The 22,251-nt window shown below is 40.1% G+C and overlaps 3 protein-coding genes across 4 annotated transcripts; 2 read left to right on the plus strand and 1 right to left on the minus strand.

Annotated features, from left to right (window-relative positions):
* On the plus strand, positions 10,445-15,041 carry LOC8055546 (sulfite exporter TauE/SafE family protein 3). Its single transcript, XM_002460039.2, has 12 exons — positions 10,445-11,044; positions 11,383-11,542; positions 12,431-12,631; positions 12,718-12,782; positions 12,889-12,919; positions 12,991-13,070; positions 13,163-13,249; positions 13,426-13,476; positions 13,590-13,811; positions 14,143-14,236; positions 14,325-14,465; positions 14,555-15,041. The coding sequence occupies exons 1-12, from the start codon at positions 10,850-10,852 to the stop codon at positions 14,638-14,640; spliced, it is 1,413 nt and encodes a 470-aa protein (XP_002460084.1). The 5' UTR covers positions 10,445-10,849; the 3' UTR covers positions 14,641-15,041.
* On the plus strand, positions 15,232-16,924 carry LOC8055547 (E3 ubiquitin-protein ligase RNF165). Of its 2 annotated transcripts, none has more exons than XM_002460040.2 (3): positions 15,232-15,840; positions 16,022-16,086; positions 16,183-16,924. In XM_002460040.2, exons 1-3 carry the CDS (start codon positions 15,613-15,615, stop codon positions 16,745-16,747), a joined length of 858 nt encoding a protein of 285 aa, XP_002460085.2. In that variant the 5' UTR covers positions 15,232-15,612; the 3' UTR covers positions 16,748-16,924. The 2 variants fall into 2 exon arrangements, with proteins under 2 accessions (XP_002460085.2, XP_021308719.1); XM_021453044.1 differs by having other exon boundaries at positions 16,210-16,924.
* On the minus strand, positions 16,884-19,846 carry LOC8055548 (ubiquitin domain-containing protein 2). The gene is made up of 4 exons (XM_002462209.2): positions 19,624-19,846; positions 17,761-17,892; positions 17,479-17,598; positions 16,884-17,390 (listed from the first exon to the last, which is right to left on the minus strand). Exons 1-4 carry the CDS (start codon positions 19,673-19,675, stop codon positions 17,326-17,328), a joined length of 369 nt encoding a protein of 122 aa, XP_002462254.1. The 5' UTR covers positions 19,676-19,846; the 3' UTR covers positions 16,884-17,325.

Consider the following 22,251-nt stretch of genomic DNA (forward strand, 5'->3'; position numbering starts at 1 on the left):
ACATGGTGCTCTGTTTTGCTGAACACATAAACATTCAACGGCACTACAAATTTGTATATTTTTTTTTGTCATCTGATCGCTGATCTGATACATGGATAGGCAGAGAATAATCAAGAAATGAGGATACAGTATGCTCAAGGGCTAAATCAGCCAATTTCTCTGGATGGACTGTCACCATGTTTGCGTAATTTGCCTCCTCATACAATGCAATGAATGAGTGGGCTCCGTGAGAACTGTCAAGGAGCCATCACTGTTTACGATCTGTTGAAAGACAAGACCTGGGACTTGTTTAGTTCCGAAAAATTTTGAGAAATAGACACTGTAGCACTTTCGTTTGTATTTGACAAATATTGTCCAATCATGGACTAACTAGACTCAAAAGATTCGTCTCGTCAATTTCGACCAAACTGTACAATTAGTTTTTATTTTCGTCTATATTTAATATTCCATGCATGCGTCTAAAGATTCGATGTGACGGGAAATGTGAAAAATTTTGCAAAATTTTCTGGAAAGTAAACAAGGCCCTGAAAGGAACTCGGCGGGCATTATATTATTTGTAACAATGAATGCTAGGAGGACGACTATTGAATGCTGCGTCAATATAACTGCGCACTTTGTCTCTTCATATTTATAACTGCTAGACTTTTTGTTCTTGTTGGAACAATGCTAGACATTTCAAAGCTCAATCTGATCAGACAACTCAGGCCTTGTTTAGTTCCCAAAAAATTTTACAAAATTTTTCAGATTCCACGTCACATCGAATCTTTAGACACATGCATGAAGTATTAAATATAGATAAAAATAAAAACTAATTGTACAGTTTGGTCGAAATTAACGAGACGAATCTTTTGAACTTAGTTAGTCTATGATTGGATAATATTTGTCAAATACAAACAAAAAAGCTACAGTGTCGATTTTGCAAAAAAAATTGGAACTAAACAAGGCCTCATCAGATGGTCTTGTCTCATATCTACTGTGCAGTTTTTGCTTTCTTCTATTCCGGCCTGCTGATTTTTCACATATTTAGGCCTTGTTTAGTTCTCAAAAATTTTCAAGATTCCCCGTCACATCGAATCTTTATACACATGCATAAAGCATCAAATGTAGATGAAAATAAAAACTAATTGCACAGTTTGTCTGTAATTTGCGAGATGAATCTTTTGAGCCTAGTTACTCCATAATTGGATAATAATTGTCACAAACAAACGAAAGTGCTACAGTTGCCAAAACCAAAAATTTTCGCGAACTGAACAAGGCCTTAGTTCTTCTGTCCTTGCACTATAATATCAGTTTTCCCAGCATGTAGGATATATGGTTGGTTTAAATTTCTCTGTGGACCATGCATCTATGCACCCTGCTTCTTCTTCTTCTTCTGAAATTAAATTAGATAACAAGAATTGGCAGAGTAACGGTATCCTCTCTCGCCTGAAAATGTTGTGCTGTTGATTGATGGCCAATCTTGATTAACAATATCTATGCACGGGCTAAGATGGATGGAGTTGTAAATCCTGAGCCATGCCATGTACATTATCCCAGATGATTGTACACTGACATAGGACTTGTCATCTGAAAGCATGCATCCGTCAGTGTGTTATCAAGAAGCAATAATTATCAAGAGATCCGCAGTGGTCAAAGCATTCAATCATAAATAGAGGGACCAATGCAAGATACTGAAAGGATGTATTCCCATGCATGACGAAAAAGATTGCTGGCTGGCCAGGAAAAGAATTTGATGCGAATCCTAGCTAGTCTAAGAGGAAAACAAAAACTTGTACGTATCCCTCTACTTGTAAATTATTTGAGCACTCCAGATTCATTAGAATGATCTGTTGGAGTTGTTCCAAATTCACTTCAGGATATTGCCCGGGCTTCTGACGGAGCGGAGGCCCGTCGCCGGAGGCTTGGGCCGGAGCGTATATATGCTCTTGCTAGGGTTTCATGGAGACTCGATTCTCTTGTAAGCCGTCATAGGCATGTAACCCAAAACTCTTGAGATAGTGAGATTGTTGTCGGCTGGTGCCCGTGGTTTTTTCCCTTCGCATTGAAGTGGTTTTCCACGTATATATGCCCTTGCTAGGGTTTCATAGAGACTTGATTCTCTTATAAGCCGCCATATGCGTGTAACCCAAAACTCTTGAGATAGTGAAATTGTTGCCGGCTGGTGCCGGTGGTTTTTCCCCTTCGCATTGAAGGGGTTTTCCACGTAAATCGTGTGTCTTCGCTGTGATTGATTTTTGTTTACTTCATATTAATTAATATACGTCGTTTATAACATGATCCCCCTCATACAAGCTGGCATGGTGGCCTATACTATACGTAAACCTCGTAGGCTTGTACACTGGTTCAGCCGATGGCGTGATCCGGACCGTCTATCCAGTGGATCTAACGGTTGGGGTGCTGGTGAGTTGTTTGACATGCATGCCAGCATGATGTTGTCCGGGCCCGAGCGTGCGAGAGATCCCATGGATGGATGGATCTTCTTGCTCCCGTCCCGTGTGCCCCTTGCCTTTGGTACTGTATTTGGCAATTTGCTGAGAGATCTTGGCAGAACCCTGCTTGCACTTGTGCTATATTATTATGTCTCGTAGGGTCCAATGCAAGGTGATGGTGTGTTGGTTGCCGGATCTCAACATAATTAAACCTTAATAACACAACTTCTTCTCTCCGCTAACCTGTCTGCTTAAGATTATCAGCTGAATCCAGTGTTCTTCTCTCATAATAAATCAATAAATAATACTTTATGTCATGAGCCGCAAAATAAAGTAAGCCTTACTAATATCTTGCACGCTTTTTCTTCAAATCAAAACACGCTAGCTCTAGTGCTCACTTAGCAAGGCTCTGGCAAAGGCGTCTTGATAACTTTTTGCCACCCACAAGTTATGATGCCTTGTCGACCAAAAAAGAAAGGAGAGCATAAACAGCATCCTCAATGCTCTTGTACACTACACTCGTACACGTCACTCTCCAAAAGTGCTAAGATTATGGAGGGAGCGGTTCTGGAGATAAGGATGAAGGAAAACACCAGGTCAGCAGAAAAAAAACACAGAGTTCCCTTTCCCGTATTTTTTATCTGGAATTGCAGAGCTCAGCTCAGATACGACAAATACATACTACATAACTCTTATTCCTTATCTGATCTGCAGATTCATTTTCTTGATGATCTGGTCTAGGGAATTTTCCGGTTGCCTCTTTTATATCCACTCGATCTCCAGCATACTACCATACTGCTGTGCTGTGTTTTCTTCCGTTCGTTCTCTTCCTTGCTGCTGCAGGGGCCGCCGGCGTCATCTTGGCTAGACAAGACGTGTACTCTCTTGTCACTTTTTTTTTCTTCTGAAAAAGTTCATTCTTTCTTTTTCATAAAATAAAAAGCATGCGCATACTACTCCTTCTTGTGTGTGATCTTAACGCACGTGTCACCGACAACGCAGCGACAGCAATGGATAGAGAGCACTCAGATTGGTGTGGTGTCCACATGTTGACATGAACGCACCATGCATGTCCACGGACCACGAATCCACCATTCAGTCCTACCAAGAGGCTAGAGCTGGAGTATATAGATTTTTTTTATGTAAAAAAACATAGTTCCGACTTCATCTCCTTTGATCCAAAGAAGAGGATCGGGATCAATCTAATTCTAGAGCCATACATGGATCGCTAAGCTGACTCAAGCTAATCAATCTATGGTTGAGAGAATACAGAGAAAACCAATTTAAATGTGAATAGAAAAAAATCTAAATAATGGCCGATGTACCACATAATGTATGTGTGCGTGGCCTTTTTTCTTTTTTCTTTCTCCTTTTTGAAATGGTGTGTGGCCCTGGTTAGAGAGGTATCGCCTGGCCAAAGCGTAGACAAGGGCGAACTCAAGGAGACTCACTGTTTGGCATCAAATTCACCTGGTCCACTCCGCCTCTGGCGGCCTCGTCGTGATGTTGATGATAAAATTAAATGTCTAGTGACTTCTCGAAGTGTTTGACAGCTAATCATTAGTGCAAAGACCCCCCCCCCCCCTCCCAAACTTTTTTTTCACGATCGGGTCATTCCCGTTTTTCATTAAGAGGGAAACAACGAACAGTACAGGTGTTCCGAGCACACTACGGCGAGAAGCCAAAGTGATTGGGAGGAGTTTCAAACACAACAGTTAACAGGTAACTGCTAATTACAGTCCCCCCGCACCCCCCCCCCCCCAAACTCAAAAGGATAGTTTGCAAAGGCTCAAAGAGCTAGTTTACTTCCTTTTATATTTTGAAATTGAGCTATAGGACAAGTTGTACTGTCAAGAGAATACTAATATTGTGCTTGGTGGAACCAAGTGTTCAAAACATCATCTACAACTCAAATTGTCCTAGCCATAAAAAGCCAGTCAAACTAAATCCCTACTCTTGGCCAGTCTTAATGTATAGTTTCATGACACAGATATCAAGACTATAAACTAGGTAACCGAGCCACAAGAGTTTCATGGAGATGAAACTCCTCTCTCATCTCATGAAACTTCTTCATTTAATGACCCTGCCAAGTCAGCAATTTTGCTTATATGACACCATATTTAATGTGCATGACACTCTCATGAAACATGCATTGAGACTGGCCAATTACTAGCCTGCGTAGAACCTCCGCTTATTCAAGGGGATGCTCCGGCATCTCTCTGACTAGACCGTTTTGTTGGTGTTGAGGGAGGAATTTATCACGTTAGCTCAAGCCACAATCCTAAGATGATTGGAGCCCTAATCACTGCTAGCTCAAGCCATGAGCCAGCAATGGCACATCACTGAACCGGCAGTGATACTGAGACTACCACTGATAGTAATATTTCTCTATTATCTTATGGCTCGAGCCGATAGTGATAGGGAGCTGAGAGTGATAGTTACACACTTGGTCATTGATTGCCTTCATATATGATATATCCCACCCAGAAAAAGAGTCAAAAGCGGCTATAGTAGAGCTAATCCTCCCATCCATGCATTCACCATAGATGTCGGGGCGCTTCTACCACTACTCTCTAGTGTCGTTTTAGAATTTTAGATATTTTATTTAATCATCGTCTTATTTAAAATTTTTATATAAATATTATATATTTTGTTAAGATCTATTTTATCATTAGAGATAATTTACTAATTATTTATTTATTTTATAATTTACATAAATTTTTTAAATAAGACAAACGGTCAAACACGATTTCTAAAAGTAAAAAATGTCATTTTTTTTGAACGGAGAGAGTACTTGCTGTTTTTCTTTACTGAAAAGTCTGAAATGGCTGTCACTTTCCAAGTCTTGTCTTTGTGGTTTAGTCGTCCTAATGATTACTCCAACAGTTTTAAGTTAGCTTTACACAGAGTACACTGTAGGAGAGGTAACACAAAGTAGCTTTCCTTACTAGTCCATTGAATTGTGTGTAGAGCAGTACTGTGATACAAATCAAAGGACGTACGACGCGAAGCTGCTGGCTACCGGCTAGGGCCTTGTTTAGTTCCAAAAATTTTGCAAAATTTTTTAGAATCTCCGTCACATCGAATCTTTAGACGTATGCATGAAGTATTAAATATAGATGAAAATAAAAACTAATTACACAGTTTGGTCGGAATTGACGAGACGAATCTTTTGAGCCTAATTAGTCTATAATTAGACAATATTTGTCAAATACAAACGAAAATACTACTATTCATATTTTGTAAAAATTTTTGGAAGTAAACAAGACCTAGGGTACGGTGTACCGGAGCTGAGGCTTTGTTTAGTCCGTAATTTTTTTTGTTTTTGGCTACTGTAGCATTTCGTTTTTATTTGACAAACATTGTCCAATCACGGAGTAACTAGGCTCAAAAGATTCATCTCACAAATTACAGGTGAACTGTGCAGTTAGTTTTTATTTTCGTCTATATTTAATACTCCATGCATGCGACCAAAGATTCGATGTGACGGAGAATCTTGAAAATTTTTGTAAACTAAACAAGGCCTGAATTATATATGCGCGTCCGTCCGCGCCTCCTACCAATGGCTACCAACACCAAAACAGCTAGCAGTGTCGTGACCCATCCCGGATCGGAAGCGGCTGGCCACTACGGCGGTGTTCCTTTCCGAGCTCTCGTGATTTGCAAAAAAGTGGGGGAAACAAAAAGATTGTCCCATCCTTCACCAAATACCTACCACCAGCGAAACGAGACATTGCATTGCTTGTCACATTCCAGATCCCGACCAGTACGTGTCGTGTCGTGTCGTGTCGTCCTCTCCGATCCTTTCAATTCCCATCACCGCCGTTAATCATTTTTTTTGGAACTTATTAGCCGTTAATCACATCAACAATGTACTATTTGGAACCACAGCAGTCCAATATATTGCTGGGCCCATATATATATATAGCAGTAATCCGTCTTTGTTACCTTTGAGATCATCAAATCAATAGAATATTCTTCTAAAAATATCTAATCAATTGTATAGAATATGAAAAGTGCGTTATTAATCGGTTGACGACGACTTTGAGGTAGTATATATATATATATATATATATATATATATATATATATATATAGGGAAATTCCTTTGTACACGTACGTGTAGTTACTCTCATCTTCAATAAACTACATTGTGTATGTATTCATACTTGTTTATCAGTTTGAGTATGTTTATATACTCATATTAAGATACTCTAGATCTTACCACGCGAAAATTTTTCAAAAAAACTTATATTTTAAATATATTACTAAAATGCCACTACTATATTATATACAATAAGTATAACCATATACTCTATGTATGTATGCATACTTAACATACATATCACTCTAGATGGTCTAGTATGATCATATACTTTGTCTATATACATTTCGTCCGTTCATATACACATTAAACCTAGAGATACATAGATGAGAGTAACATATATATATATATATATATATATATATATATATATATATATATATATATATATATATATATATATATATATATATATATGTTGCGCAGGTCCTGTTCAACAGCGCCTTCCTTTTTCACTTGGGTTTACTTGAACAATGCAGCACGCCAAAACTCAACCCAATTAAGGCGTTTAGTTCACCTGTCATGTGTATTTGGTACTTGATTACTATACTACTCCCTCCATCCCAAATTATAAGTTATTCAAAGAATCGTAGAGAGTCAAAGCATTTTAAGTTTGACTAAATTTATATGATAAGATAATAATATTTATGATATTAACTAAGTATATTTAGGTTTTTTATTAATTATATTTTCATAATATATCTATTTGGTGTCACAAATTTTTATAATTTTTTTCATAATTTTGATTAAACTTAAGATGTTTTGACTCTTCAGGATTTTTAGAATACCTTATAATTTGGAATAGAGGGAGTAGTATAGTATCGTCATATGTATTTGGTGGTGTCCTTTACCTAATGGGTACGTATAGTGAACTATGGATGCAATGCAGCATATTCATATATTATATAAGTAGTAAAACAATTGCCAAATACATGGGGACCAAGGAAATTCCAACTGAATCCTCACCACACGAGACTATAAACAAAACAAGAATGCAGGACCACGGCAGTACGGCACCTAAACTTGTGGCGACAACACTGACACAGTGACATGTTCAAGCGCCTCCCAGGACTCGCAACGCATCCATCCACCCGATCAGATGCACCCATCGTCCTCAAGCCTTATGTAAATATATGTAATCCTTATAACGAAAAAAAAAACAGTAAGTTTTAAAACTTGTCTCATAGTAACTGTGCAATAATCTATTTTTTCCTTTTTTTTGGAACATCCACAATAACTAGACATTGTTTTCATATTAACAAGAAGATTTATCATATACTAAATACATCTCAAATTATAAGACGTTTGACTTTTTTGACGTCAAATTTGACCATTCGTCTTATTCAAAAATTTGTACAAATATCAATTCTTTTGACGTGGCTTGGTTTATTAATAAAAGTTCTACAAGAATGACTTAAATTCAACTATGTTTGTACAATTTTTTTTTGAATAAGACGAGTGGTCAAACTTGGAGTTAAAAAAGTCAAACGACTTATAATTTAGAATAGAGGGAGTAGTAATTGTATCGCAACCTTGCGGCAACCGCTGCAGACCAAATAAAATAATAAGGTGATTAATTAGGTGTATTTGCTGGTCACAAGGGCCTTATGTAGTACGTTTGGGGTTACTTGTGTAATACTTCAATGAAACACTACCAGTTTAGGGCATCTAAAATTATGATTATTTCATGATCAATTGAACTATATCCAATTTCTTAAATTATGTGACGAAAACGATTACTAGTCCATACCATGTTATTAAACATGGCATTATTAGCCCTCAACAATCAACCTCACCAACCTCCACGAAAAGGACATCAAAATTGCAAGTTTGCCCGACCGAAAATGAAATTTGCGTGGTTGAAAAAAGATTGATCACACGTATACACAAACCGAAAAGGGGGGGGGGGGGGGGGGGGGGGGTACGGCGGGTTCAATATTTGTGGGCCTTGTGGCATGAACCCTGCATTCCACATGGACAATGTGGCAATGCATACTGGCAGGCAGCTATCGACGATGACGAGGAAGCTAGGTTCATTGTCCCCAATGAAGGATAGCACCAAAAGAAGCTTTTGTCTTTTTTTTTTCTTGATTGAAAAAGGGGAACGTATTCTGCAGCAGTACCTAGATTCTCTACTATACTTGTAGCTCAAAGTATGTCTCGGGGAAAAAAACCTTTTATTTCTTTACAAGATGCCAAAAAGAAAAATTACATGGTATTATTATAGTTTATCATTCAAATTGGTTATGTTCACAAAATATTAGTTTCACTATTTTTCTAAATCCTTTTGAGAATGCACGAAAGAAATTTCAATGTAGGTTATGTATTTACATATAGCCAGTCTTAATGAAGATTTCATATGTCTCATTTTCGAACACAAACATATTTTGGAAAACAATTCAGAATAATTTTATCTCTATAAAACTCTCTCTACCTCCATAGAACTTTTATCATCCTTCTTCATCAATACAATGTCATGTCCATGAAATCCCATTAACATTGGTCTAAGAAGACAAGTTGCCCAATAGTGTAAAATTTCTGTTAAAAATGCTACTTTCCATCTTTTGTATTTTTTAATGTTAGATTTATAACAGGACGTTGATATCAATTATGAGTTATGCATGTATTTCTCAGAATATTGTTTCAGCTATATGGACGTGCAGCCTGCACACATTTTTTTAATACATAATAATAAAATATAATAACCATGCAAATCCCAACACGCCATGCCATTGTTATTCATGGAAATTTGACCGGGAACATTTATTAAACAACTGTGACCTGAATGTTTGGATCCCCAGCGCCGTTAGTGGAAGTTTGAGTACAAACCTTTTACTATTACAAAACAACTGTGATCTGATGTAAAAGAGTAAATTTATGAGAGGACCTGACATGGTAGGATTTTTCAAATCAAAGTCATACCATTCCTATGGAATTTGAAATACACCATATATATGATATATTAGCATCCAGTTGGACACCTATGCCTGCAGGCAGTAATCTACACAGTGACAGTGAGGGTGGATCATTAACTTCGCTGTTACGTTAATGACACAAGTTATTTGCTGTGGCTCCAGCTTGCAACTGTACAGCCATATATGGAGCTGCTGCATCCGTAGCTGCAGCGAGCAAGAGCCAGAATAATTTCTCTCACAAAGATTTTATGTGGAAGTAGAGTATTTTGCTCTATGTACATGACATGACATGTTTGCCGAAAACACCTAGAAAACAAAACCTCTGTAACCACGTAATATATGTATGGCCTCGTTTAGATGTGAAAAGTTTTTGGATTTTGCTACTATAATATTTTTATTTTATTTGATTAATATCTAATTATAGATTAATTAGACTTACAAAATTTTTCTCGCAAGATAAATTATACAATTATTTTTATTTATATTTATATTTAATACTTTATATACTCCCTCCATCCCTAAATACTGCTATTTCTAGCAGATTTCAGACAGATTAGTGTGACAAACAAAAGACCATTCTACCCTTAATTAATTTAGGTTCCACTATTTAATCATGCACGTTAAGTCATGATTCTCTGGTTCCAACGAGCTGCATTTAATGTCAACCAACCAATTACCATGCGCCAAAGTACTACTCCCTAGAAGAAATTAAATGAGTTGGTGAACCACGCAAGTTTCGAGGATAATTAAATGGGCTGGTGGACTAAGTATGCTAGTAGAAATAGCAGTATTTGTGGACAAAATTTTCTCCTAGAAATAACAGTATTTAGGGACGGAGGGAGTATATATATATATATTTAAAAATTCAATATGAACTGAACAAGGCCGGGAGAAGAAGAAAAGGCAGCAGCAAAGCACCGAGTTCTGTATGTAGAAAAATGAGATTGTACAGGGGCCAAACACAGAAAAAGGCCCCTCTTCTAAATTTGGCACCGAGCTCGTCGCCTTCCCGTCTTCCACAAGCTGAGCTCACACGTTCCCTGCCGCTCGCTCTCTCTATCCCTCCACACACACATCCCAATTCGTCTCCCCCCATTGCCATTGCCATCTCCCTCTTTCCACTTGCTGCAGGTCCCCTCCGCTCTGAACAATCGCCGCCGCCATTTCTCCAGTTTTATTTAATTTCCTCGTCCTGTATCTTCCACGGAGACCCACCCGGGATCCCAGAAAAGTTGCGCCCTTTGCACGTCTCCCAGCCCCGACCGAGACCGCAAGAACGCCTTAATTTCAATCCCGTGATTTCCGAGAACCAAAAGCCGACCTTCCAATCTTCCTTGGATACTTTTCGGTTCTTGGGAAGGAACTGCACAGTTGCCTTCACCTGGTGGTGCCGACAAGCAATGGGGAGGAAGTGCCACGCCGCGGTCGCGCTGGCCGTGGCGTTCGCGGCAGCGGCCGCGGTCGCCGTCGCTGCCGACCGGAGGCTGTCGCTGGTTCGCGCCGCGGTGGCGCCGGAGGAGGAGATGAGCCTGTTCCGGAAGGTGGCCAATCTGATGTGGAAGAGCGACGGCAACTCGTACCAGCACGTGTGGCCGGTAATTACAAACTGCACTGCTTCGGGGTTTTTTTTCCCAGAAAAACTAAGTTGCTAAATTTAACAGTTGTGTGTTGGGTTAAGTTTACAAAGTTAGAATGTTGGATATGATTGGTAGGCTCCGAGTGTCAGAGCTCATCTGGTCTGGATTTATCATGGAATCCAGTTTGGGTCATGCAGACAGAACTAACTGAGCTATATCCAATTGAATTTGAGATGGCCTATAGCAGTGTCGTGATCCAATCCGACCTGTACTTTTCAACAGTTATTCTTTACTGTTTTTAACCCATGATGTTTTCACTTGCACTTTGGTGAATCTTGTTGGGTTGCTTTCTACAGACAATGGAACTTGGATGGCAAATTGTGCTGGGCTCGCTGATCGGATTCTTCGGTGCGGCATTCGGGAGCGTTGGCGGAGTTGGTGGCGGTGGGATCTTTGTGCCGATGCTGACACTCATCATTGGGTTTGACCCAAAATCATCTACTGCGATATCAAAGTGTGAGGATCTAACTGCTTCCTGTGGATCCTTCCTCTTGTGTGCATGCTCCGAAAGCAACAGTTCGCTGTCCACAATCGATCTACAGAGCTTATTTAGTGTATTATTTCCTTTGTTGGTTGATTCATGTGTGCAGTAGTATGCGTCTTCAGGTATCTTTTCTGTCCTGTTGCTGTTGTAGTATACTTCTGGAAAGCGAGCCTTTGGCTAATTAGGATCGTTTTATTATATCCTGAAAGCAGGTAGTTGCTGCTATTCTTTTCACTAGTTTTTTCTATGCCATGCAGGTTCCTGTGATGATTCATAATTATAGATTCATGTGTCGACAGAATACATCTTTCTACCTTTGTTGGAAGTAATACTTAATTTTTAGCACAATGTAGACCTCATCGTCTTTCTACCTTTGTTGGAAGTAATACTTAATTTTCAGCACAATGCAGAGCTCATGTCATGCATAGGCTATAAAGGTCAAAAGCTGTACAAAAGGATTAGAAAATATAAAATATGGATGGGAGGTACAAGGATACTACATTGGATCCTAAACTACTCCAGCATATGACTAGTGTGTTGCCCATATGCATGCATGCACCTTGCTTGTTGGATATTGCCTTTCACTTGCAAACTTAATTTTTTGATGTCTATTGTCAGGCTATGTAGTTGTCAGGTGTAGAGACATGATTACTTGGAACTCTTTTTTTTGTTCATACTTAATTATCTATCTGTTCTTTGTATGGCTGGTTTACATTATTTTCTGTGCGATTCAAAGAAAGATCTTCTTACCAAATTTCTATGCATCCATACAAAATATAACAACATTGTATAAAAAATAATTTATTTGTAGACCATCATTTTTTACTACTTTTATTGAGATGTTTTACTCTTTGGGACAGGTATGATTATGGGAGCGTCTGTTTCAACTGTTTACTATAATCTCAAGCTAAAACATCCGACTTTGGACATGCCGGTGATTGATTATGACCTAGCCGTGCTCATTCAGCCTATGCTAATGCTTGGGATCAGCATTGGTGTTATTTTTAATGTCATATTTCCTGACTGGCTGGTCACAGTTCTCCTGATAATTCTTTTCCTAGGTGCTTATTCTGTACTAGTTCCCAAAACTATGAAATACCACATCTATTATTCATGAATGACCTTACACTTTCAAATTTGATAATAGGCACATCCACAAAAGCCTTTCTGAAGGGCATTGAGACATGGAAGAAAGAGACAATAATCCAAAGGGTAATCTTTTGTGACTTTCTTGTCTCCTTCGTTAACAATGAGGCTTTGTCTTACATATTTTTCACATCCTACAATATAGTAATGTGATAAACTTCTTTTCTTCCAGGAGGCTGCGAAACGTTTGGAGCAAATTGCAGGTAAGAGAGAGAAATAAATGTGCTCATTTGTCAAAAATGCAGAATCTGTTCCTTACCTTTTTCAATCGTAGGTGAGGAAGCAGAGTATGCACCACTTCCTACTGGACCAGGTGCGGCAGCAAACAAAAAAACCCTCTCATCAGATGAAGCGGTAAACATCTAATGATCATATATATACTCAGCTGCATTCTTTTGAAACTGTAGTTATAAGGATTTTAATCTAGAAAGTTTCCACTGTTTCAGCCATCACTTATAAAGAACATTCACTGGAAGGAGGTTGGTCTTCTCTCATTTGTGTGGGTGGCATTCCTTGTTCTTCAGGTCACAAAGGTCAGGATTTCTGCAGAAAGTTACATTCTAAAATTTAGACGTTGACATCGGCCTCGTCTAATATTCAGTGGATATTGTGTACATTTGTATGATTTGTCTCCAATATTTCCAGTTTCTTTGGGCCTTCTCAACAGGAATATTTTAACACCTATGTTGTTTTCCTTTCATGTTTTCAGAATTACACTGCTACTTGCTCCCCATGGTACTGGGTCTTGAACCTTCTCCAGGTATGACATGTTAGAATATAAAAGATTAGTGTGTGGTTACAAATCTACAATATTGGCCACACACCCATGTATCAAACACAACATGATTAAATCTTTCTGCTGGTTGGACATAGGTTCCAGTGTCAGTAGGAGTGACACTGTATGAAGGATTTGGGCTGATGAGTGGGAAGAGGGTGTTATCTTCAAAGGGAAGTGAACAAACTACCATGAAATTTCATCAGGTAGTTGTATATGGTCTATTCGGTATAGCTGCGGGACTAGTCGGTGGACTCCTAGGTCTCGGAGGTGGCTTCATTATGGGGCCACTGTTCTTGGAGCTTGGCATCCCTCCCCAGGTACACTGCTTCCCTACTCCTGTTTTAGGCCTTGTTTAGTTCCCAAAAAATTTTGCAAAATTTTTCAGATTTCCCGTCACATCGAATCTTTAGACACATACATTAAGTATTAAATATAGACAAAAATAAAAATTAATTGCACAGTTTGGTCGAAATTGACGAGACGAATCTTTTGAGCCTAGTTAGTCCATGATTGGACAATATTTGTCAAATACAAACGAAAGAGCTACCGTGTCGATTTTGCAAAATATTTTGGAACTAAACAAGGCCTTAATGTCTGCTCAAATCATGCATTCACACTGAAACACCTCCATATCTGATTCTATGATAGGTTTCAAGTGCTACGGCTACCTTTGCAATGATGTTCTCATCTTCCATGTCGGTTGTCGAATACTACCTCTTGAACCGGTTTCCAGTGCCTTATGGTATAAGCTGTTTCTTTCACGTTCATGCAAATTTTCTCTTATAACAGTGATACACATATTTGACTTGATTCCTTGGCCTTTTCTTCAGCTGTTTATTTCACCATTGTGGCGTTTGCTGCTGCCCTCATCGGCCAGCACGCGGTGAGGAAGTTGATCAACTGGTTAGGGCGGGCATCGCTTATCATCTTCATACTGGCCTTCATGATCTTTGTCAGCGCGCTTTCTCTTGGTACCATTCTCTACACCTGATTGGAATTTTGATAAAATCTCACTCTCTGGATCATGTTACCTAAACAATCCTCTTTTCAACCTGCACAGGTGGGGTTGGCATCTCTAACATGGTTCACAAGATTGCACGACATGAGTACATGGGGTTTGAGAACCTTTGCAAGTACGATGCATAGGAAGCAGGAAGGTTGAAGATGTGAGTTATGTAGTGTGCAGTTCTCCGCAAGCAGAAGTGGGACATAATTCAAGGATCAAAAGGTTTCCATGATTCGATTTTGGTGCATAGGACTGAAGAGATTCTAGCTGCGACAGCTCCGAAGGGAGGCTAGCTGCATAGATTGGTTTCAGATGAATTTTGGAGCATGTTTTCGGTGGTCTCTAGTTTCCAGTTTAAGTCAACTAAACCAAGTGTCATCACTTTGTATGTATTTTCCTAACAAATGTAGAGATGACATTCTGCCACGGCAGAATGTCGTCAGTGCATTTCGTGGTAGGAAATGTACATTGCACATCTTCAGATAACCATCCTGCAATATGAAACCTTCAGAAATCTGTGTTTCTATGCTCACTATAAGCACAATATCACATGATAAGCATGAGGTGAGTGACTCTTATGGATTTTTCGTCTTTAGCCTTCCCCAACTCGCTGCTGCTGCGGCAGCTGTAACCATGATTGGCAGGAAGGAGAATCTGATGCTCACTTTCTGTGTGCATTCAAGTTGAAAATTCTTATTAATTCCACCTGGCGAGCAATCTTGGAGCTGGATCCCTCAGCATGAATCTTCCATCAGCATTAGAAAACTGAACAAAACCTGAAGATTTAGTTTTCTAACAAACTTGACCGAATGAAACCCAGTAGCGCACCGGCTCATGTGAAATGGAATTGGTGCATTTGTAATTGTATGTAGGACTGTCCATTTTCTGAGTAATCTGAACATGATCCGCAGTTGTCTCTTACCTGTGCTGCAATGTATCATTTGGCCTCGCGCCAAGAAAAAAAAACGTCCGAGAACCATGGCTGATCCGATGAGATTTGGAGGAGAACCTGATGCCCAACCCCAGCCTCTATGTCCGTGGGCATCAGCAGCAAAGCACCTGATTCTTGATTCCACCTTGTGAGTGGTGAGCCCAATATATCTTAAGGATCGATGGCTGGTTATACATGTAAACATACCGACACCCTCAAAGAACTCATCAGTCATCGCCCTCGAAGAACTCTCCGGTGGTCACTGGAGTGGGAGATGACTGACGGCCGGCGGCCGGATGGGAGCTACGGGCCGGAGTACGGCCCTGTGCCTCATGAGCTTGAGTACGCCTTGTACCATCAGTTGCCGTCCAGGAGCAGGAGGAGGTCCCCCTGGCCTCTGCATCATGGGGTACCGTACAATACCAACTCTGTTTTTTTTTTCCCATCTTAGCACGTTTGAAGAGAGATGTGAATTCATTCATAAGAAGTACAGTGAGCAGTAACTGCAGTGTCTATCACTTGTGCCTGAGATGGAAATTTAATTGTTCATTTTTGCAAGTTCAAAGCCATGCTTTTGGATTTTGATCCAGGATTACCCTTGGAGGCTTTCAGAGCAGAGGTTCGGAAGACGACCTTTCGAGCGTTCCAGTTCCAGGTACAATTCAAAAGACTCTTCTGTCTGCCTTCTCAATCTGAACTTCAGATGCATTAAATTTTTGACACTTGAACTTGACACTATCATCACCCGTAGCGTCTGGCCAACTGATGTTGTGCTCAGGCACCCTTTGCAGCCATACACACCATTCCAAATCCACCATGTCCATGACAGCAGTGGCAGTGGCGCAACCCTAAACCCGAGACGGAGTCAAGAAGACACTGGACTAACTGATGAGGAGTTCAGGAAGGCCATGGATCAGCTCAGGAAGCAGGAATACAGGCCACCGGATCCGCAGAAGAAGCAAGGCGACAGCGGCGGCGGCAGAGGCATCCTCCGCACCAGGAGTGCAGCACCACCGGCAACCACCGAAGAGAAGGCCTGCACCGTATGCCTGGAGACATTCCTGCCCGGAGAGCAGGTGGCGATCACGCCCTGCAACCACATGTTTCATCAGGGGTGCATCGCCCCCTGGGTCAAGGGGCATGGCAACTGCCCGGTGTGCCGGTTTGTGCTCTGCGAGAGGAGGAACCCTGCCACCGCCGATGCCGCCAATGAAGACGGAGGGATGGATCTGGAGCTGCTGGCAATGGTGAGGACAATGGAGGAGGCATTCAGCCGGTTCAGGCTCTTCTCAGACTCCACGCCACACTACCACTAGACGAATAACAATAGCACAACAAAGCCGGTTCAGGTCCTGAATCTCTTCAGCCTGAAACTTGCTAGCAGTGCCACGTTGTAGTAGGATTCACAAAACTCCAGTATCATCAGATATGTTGCAATAATGTAAGACTAGATTGTGATTTGCTCCTTATAATGCATTTCATATGCAATGTCAGACCAGACCAGATAATGATCGCTAACTATACAAGACAAACCTAAATCTGGCAGTATATGTGACATGTTTCTAAAACGTATGCTCCAACTTGTATCATGATAATGGACGAGAACAATCTAAGCAGCATTCTCCCTCCAAAGAATTCGAAGCAGACTCATGTTTACAGTAGAACCAAGAACAAATAGACGAGGGTACGGAAAAGCTTTATCTGGACATTAGAAGTGGAAGAGTTCACTGTATGCTACGAATAACAATAGAAAACCCTATTGCCGAAAGTTGCTGAAGCAAGTTGAAAGTTAATCAAGCACGCTCCAGTTACCAGGACACTAAAGCAAGAGATTAATTTGGCATCTGCAGTCATTTACAGTTTTTACATCTGTAGGTCTTCCTACGGCTGCCATTCAGCTGTCTCGAATAAGGTTGGTTGGTTCACTCAAAACATACTTGGGCAGTTCATACTTAGCACCTGGAATGTTAAAACAGACCTATTAAAAAAAAATGAACAAATATGAAAAGATAACAGAAAGGCAAAGAGTCAAGCAGAAAAACCGCACCCCTTTCATCATAGCAGAGAGTTAGATCAGCATTAGAAACAATTATGCCTGCACTTTCCACAACAACCTGTGCATGGGATACCTCGGATTCTGATGCAACTCGAAGGGCATCCCAAATTACTGTACAAGGTTCAAAATGGTTAATGCAAGGAGTAAGAAGAGTGCAACTAGAAATATAAGCAATTATGCATCTGAGCAGATCAAAGGAAGATGAATTAGCTCAACTTATATAAACCAAACAATATGCCGAGGACAAGTGAACAAAATCAAAGATGAGAATACCTTTCTGACCACCATAGTGAGGAGCAGTGTCCCAAAATTCCTCACGCATCTGCCTGAGCTGGGCCATGGTTATCGGTTGGGGATGCTTCCAAGCTTTGGGCTTCCGCACTTTCTTAGTCCCATGATTGCCATCTGCATATTATAACATAAACGTCACTAGATAAGGTGACAAATAAAAATCATATTAGTTAAGCATGTAGAATCTTCAAAGTTAAATCAGTGTAGTAAATCAGTAAAAGTGTTATGACTGGGATAGTACAAGGTAACAAGGATGCTGTGAAAGAACACATATACAAGGCAGGGACATGCTTATATACATAAAACTGAGAGTAAATAATTCAGTGATTCCCTTGCACACATTTTGAAGGAACAAAAAAAGCTAATCTTTAGATTTAACCTTTATAGTTCCTACCATTATTCTTTGTGCTAGATAACTACTTTCTTACTATGTAGTCTAGTTAACACATATGCATCTTCTATGACAACTAGCAAGTTTATCCTTCCTACCAATTCTTGATATCAATTAGCTAATTTTAGTGATTGTGTGACCTAAGCAGCTGATTATCCAGAAACCAAGAGGGCAACTGGTATATGACTGAGAACAAGATGTAAATCCAATGCTTGAACAATATTCCTCAATAAACATTGAACATTACGATTCAGAAAATAAGGTACTCAGTTGAACCAACAAAAGTACAATTCTATGCAATGTAAACAGTAAAAATATTATGTGCATTGCTGTAAGAATAAAGGCCAGATAGCACTAAAAAGACAAGCAGAAAGAATGGCAATAAGTGTTTGGCAATCGAAAATTTATCTGGTCATAATTGTATAGGCATCCAAAATCAGAACAATGAGTCTCTCTAAAGGAATGCATAGCTGTGCATGACTGCATGTTACCAAATAAGAAACAGACAGATCAAGCATAAAAAATGATACCCATGGATCACTCTCCAGGATAGGCACGTTTATTGTCCATTCTTCATGTTTGGCCACTTATTAATAGAATGCAACAGCACACACTATTGTCATCAGTCAACTGTCTTGAAGGTTCCGGATACAGGTATGACACTACACACTGCCAAGGTGACCATATATGTCATAGCTGCTCAACATTTCACCTCACACAGCTATGGTGCCAACAAACAAAAGGACAGCTCATCAAGACAATCTAATGCATCTTCATGGAATTTAAGATTCAGCTCTCCTACCTACACGTCAGAAACTGATTTATAGCATGATCCACACATTATTCAGATATGCAAAAGAAAAATACAGGTCCAATTCAGGCTTCTGTGGCACTAAGATATTTTAGAAGGAACACTCTGCTATTGCCATTACAAGAGCAGTACAAGCCCCACAGCCCATCCTCACATTCACAGGAATGTTCCACAAACTCAAATGTCTATAAAGACATACTACAGAACAAAGGATTCCACAAATTACTACGGCTCCCAGAACGACGACCATTCCATTCTGGCAATTCTTTCAAGCTACCATCCAGGAAACCAAGACATCAATTGCAGTTAACTTGATCCTTAACCATTTAATTCAACCAATAATAGGTCCCCAAATAAGCCATCACTCTTATTGCCCCCCAAGACTTCACAAAATTACAAAGACCTCAAACTGATAATCTAATCAACTAGCACCCAGGACCCCATCCCTTCCGACCACACGATCGATCGCAATTCCCTTCACCACAACCGGTACCGCATTACGCCGCACAAAGCCCTCCAAGATCGCAACCTCGCAAGAGACCTAGAAAACCTGAGACCGAAGAACAGTAGTTCCCCAAGAAAACCCCGATTCCAACCGCGCGGATCGCCTAAGAACTTGGGGATCGGGATCGTGAGCTCTTACCGCTACTTCCTCCGGCATCTTTGTTGGCCGGGGTGGATCCTACGCAGCCCATGGGACGGGAGGCAGTCCGCCGCGTCGCAGCGGCGGCGAGGGAGTAGGGTGTGGGGGCGGCGGCGCTGGCTTGGCTCGGGCTTGCCTTCCCACGAAAAGAAAACGAACTGAAAGCGACTGTGTTCCTTTTTTTTTTATGTGGGATGGTTTTACTTGTGCTGTTAAGGCCTAACTCGTGGTGATTAGCTGAAGTGGCAAGATAACGACTTAACGACATCTTGCACTCCCATGCACAGGGCCGTCTCAACAATTTCTAGGGCTCTTAGGACACTCACAATACAGACTCTATCATAGAGTCTAAAGTTATTTATTACCTCGAACAATGTGGACTTAGAGTCTAAATAAGACTTGGAGTCTTATTTTTTCTACCTCTTTCTTCAATATAAATATGCTGCCACATCAGCAAAATACCATAAATAATATGTAATTAAGTGTCTTGGACTCTGTGATAGAGTCTTACATTGTGAGTGCCCTTAGGGCACTCACAATACAGACTAGGCACTCACAATGCAAGACTCTATCATAGAGTCTAAAGTTATTTATTACCTCGAACAATGTGGACTTGGAGTCTAAATAAGACTTGGAGTCTTATTTTTTCTACCTCTTTCTTCAATAAATATGCTGCCACATCAGCAAAATACTATAAATAATATGTAATTAAGTGTCTTGGACTCTATGATAGAGTCTTGCATTGTGAGTGCCCTTAGACAACCAAGACACTAAGGGCCCGATAATCTAATATTTTAATATAACGATCAAAGGATATAGCACTATTAAAAAGAACTAACTTACAACGTATATTTAGTTTATATAAGAACAAATCATCTATCTTAACATCAGACTTGTTGTCATGAGAAAAAATAGTACAAAAATAATGCAACACTTTCGCTGATGCTAATATGGTCATGTAGAATGACTTAAAACAAATTACCTACAGCCTGTTTGGCTCGATGAATTAAATAAATAATTATAAATAATTAATGGATCAACTATTTGCTACAATTGCTTGATGCTTGCAACCCTGTAAGAATTAACTAATCACTTGTCGGATCAAATAAACACTAAGGCTCTGTTTAGATTGGAGATGAAAATTTTTTGGGTGTCACATCGAATATGTCGGAAGGGGTTTTTAGATACTAATAAAAAAATAAATTACATAGCTCGTCAGGAACTGCAAGACAAATCTATTAAGCATAATTAATCTGTCATTAACACATGTGGGTTACTGTAGCACTTAAGGCTAATCATGGAGTAACTAGGCTTAAAAGATTCGTCTCGCGATTTTCAACCAAACTGTGTAATTAGTTTATTTTTTTATGTACATTTAATGTTCCATGCATGTGTCCAAAGATTCGATGGGATGGATGAAAAAATTTTAGGTAGGAAACTAAACAGGGCCTAAAACTGCTGCAAGTACAGGCGCCTTACGCCCATGCGGCCAAGAGTATTAAATCACTTACATTTACACGAGATAGAGACCGAGGGATTGAGGGAAGGGAACACAGGATGGTGCTGGCCAAATAGTGGAACTGCGGAACGACCACAGCAGCAGCACGCTGTCACGTGAGCGCGAGTCAAAGGGACACACTTGTTGGTCGCCGCAGCCGCGCAAACTGAACCTTAACTCGACTCCGTATGGCTGGTATGGGCCAAGTAGGCAATACATATTATACTATAGATTCTATACTCATGGGTCCCTCAGCGTTATGGGCCCCCGACCGTCACACTAGCTGCCCTCCCCCCTAAGACGGGTATGTCCATGCATAGACACTAATTGTACTGTCATCTAAGAAGTATTATAGTAGGTTGTAAGCCGGCTAAATGTTGAGGTGGAGGAAAGAAGAGAGGAGAGGGAGGAGAAGCAGGATGTAACCTTACAACCAACTTAGACACAAAAATAAAAAAACTTTGTGAGAGAGATAAGTAGGTCATATATTAATAGTGAATAGCTAACTATTGTATGGATGGGCTGGAAGAAGGTTGCAAGGAACCTTTAAAAGGTCCAAATGGCTAGAGGAGGGGTGAATAGCCTATTTAAATTTTCTACAAACTTCACTAAGTAAGTGAGTTAGTAAAATAAATGACGAAGCAATTCTAGCACTAGCTCAACTAAACTATGCAAGCCACCTATACAAATTAGTACAAGGCTAAACAGTAAACCACAACAACAAGAGAAGGCTACACAACGACTCTACTCTAAACAAGAATTAAGCTACACAAGCTAAACAACTAGCAAGGTAAGCAAGTATGTAAAAGAGTGAAAAGCGATTGTTATACCGACGTTGTAGAGAAAAGATATATCCAATTAATCACACACAATCACAAGAAAGAACCCTCGTCACAAGATGACATAGTTTTTTTACCGAGGTTCACTTGCTTTCTGGCAAGCTAGTCCTCGTTGTGGCGATACACCCACTTGATGGATCACGAGCTAATTAGCAATTCGAAGCCAAATCCTCAATAGGTGCCGCACATCCACTCACAAGATGGGGATCCTCCAAGCCACGAGCAATCCACTAGAGTAGCTAATTGCGATCTCCCGCGGGGAAGGCTCAAGAACCCCTCATAAATCACTTG

This window comes from Sorghum bicolor, chromosome 2 (genome assembly GCF_000003195.3).
Source record: "Sorghum bicolor cultivar BTx623 chromosome 2, Sorghum_bicolor_NCBIv3, whole genome shotgun sequence".
Lineage (NCBI taxonomy): Eukaryota > Viridiplantae > Streptophyta > Magnoliopsida > Poales > Poaceae > Sorghum > Sorghum bicolor.

Excerpts from the sequence above, each read along its gene's own strand:
- LOC8055546 (XM_002460039.2), top strand. The coding sequence starts at position 10,850 with ATGGGGAGGAAGTGCCACGCCGCGGTCGCGCTGGCCGTGGCGTTCGCG. Across the intron at positions 11,045-11,382 it reads CGTACCAGCACGTGTGGCCG|ACAATGGAACTTGGATGGCA; the intron begins GTAATTACAAAC and ends TGCTTTCTACAG. Across the intron at positions 14,237-14,324 it reads CCGGTTTCCAGTGCCTTATG|CTGTTTATTTCACCATTGTG; the intron begins GTATAAGCTGTT and ends CCTTTTCTTCAG.
- LOC8055547 (XM_002460040.2), top strand. The coding sequence starts at position 15,613 with ATGGCTGGTTATACATGTAAACATACCGACACCCTCAAAGAACTCATC. Across the intron at positions 15,841-16,021 it reads CCTGGCCTCTGCATCATGGG|GATTACCCTTGGAGGCTTTC; the intron begins GTACCGTACAAT and ends ATTTTGATCCAG. Across the intron at positions 16,087-16,182 it reads TTCGAGCGTTCCAGTTCCAG|CGTCTGGCCAACTGATGTTG; the intron begins GTACAATTCAAA and ends CATCACCCGTAG.
- LOC8055548 (XM_002462209.2), bottom strand. The coding sequence starts at position 19,675 with ATGGGCTGCGTAGGATCCACCCCGGCCAACAAAGATGCCGGAGGAAGT. Across the intron at positions 17,599-17,760 it reads TCACTATGGTGGTCAGAAAG|TAATTTGGGATGCCCTTCGA; the intron begins GTATTCTCATCT and ends AACCTTGTACAG. Across the intron at positions 17,391-17,478 it reads TCTCTGCTATGATGAAAGGG|GTGCTAAGTATGAACTGCCC; the intron begins GTGCGGTTTTTC and ends TTAACATTCCAG.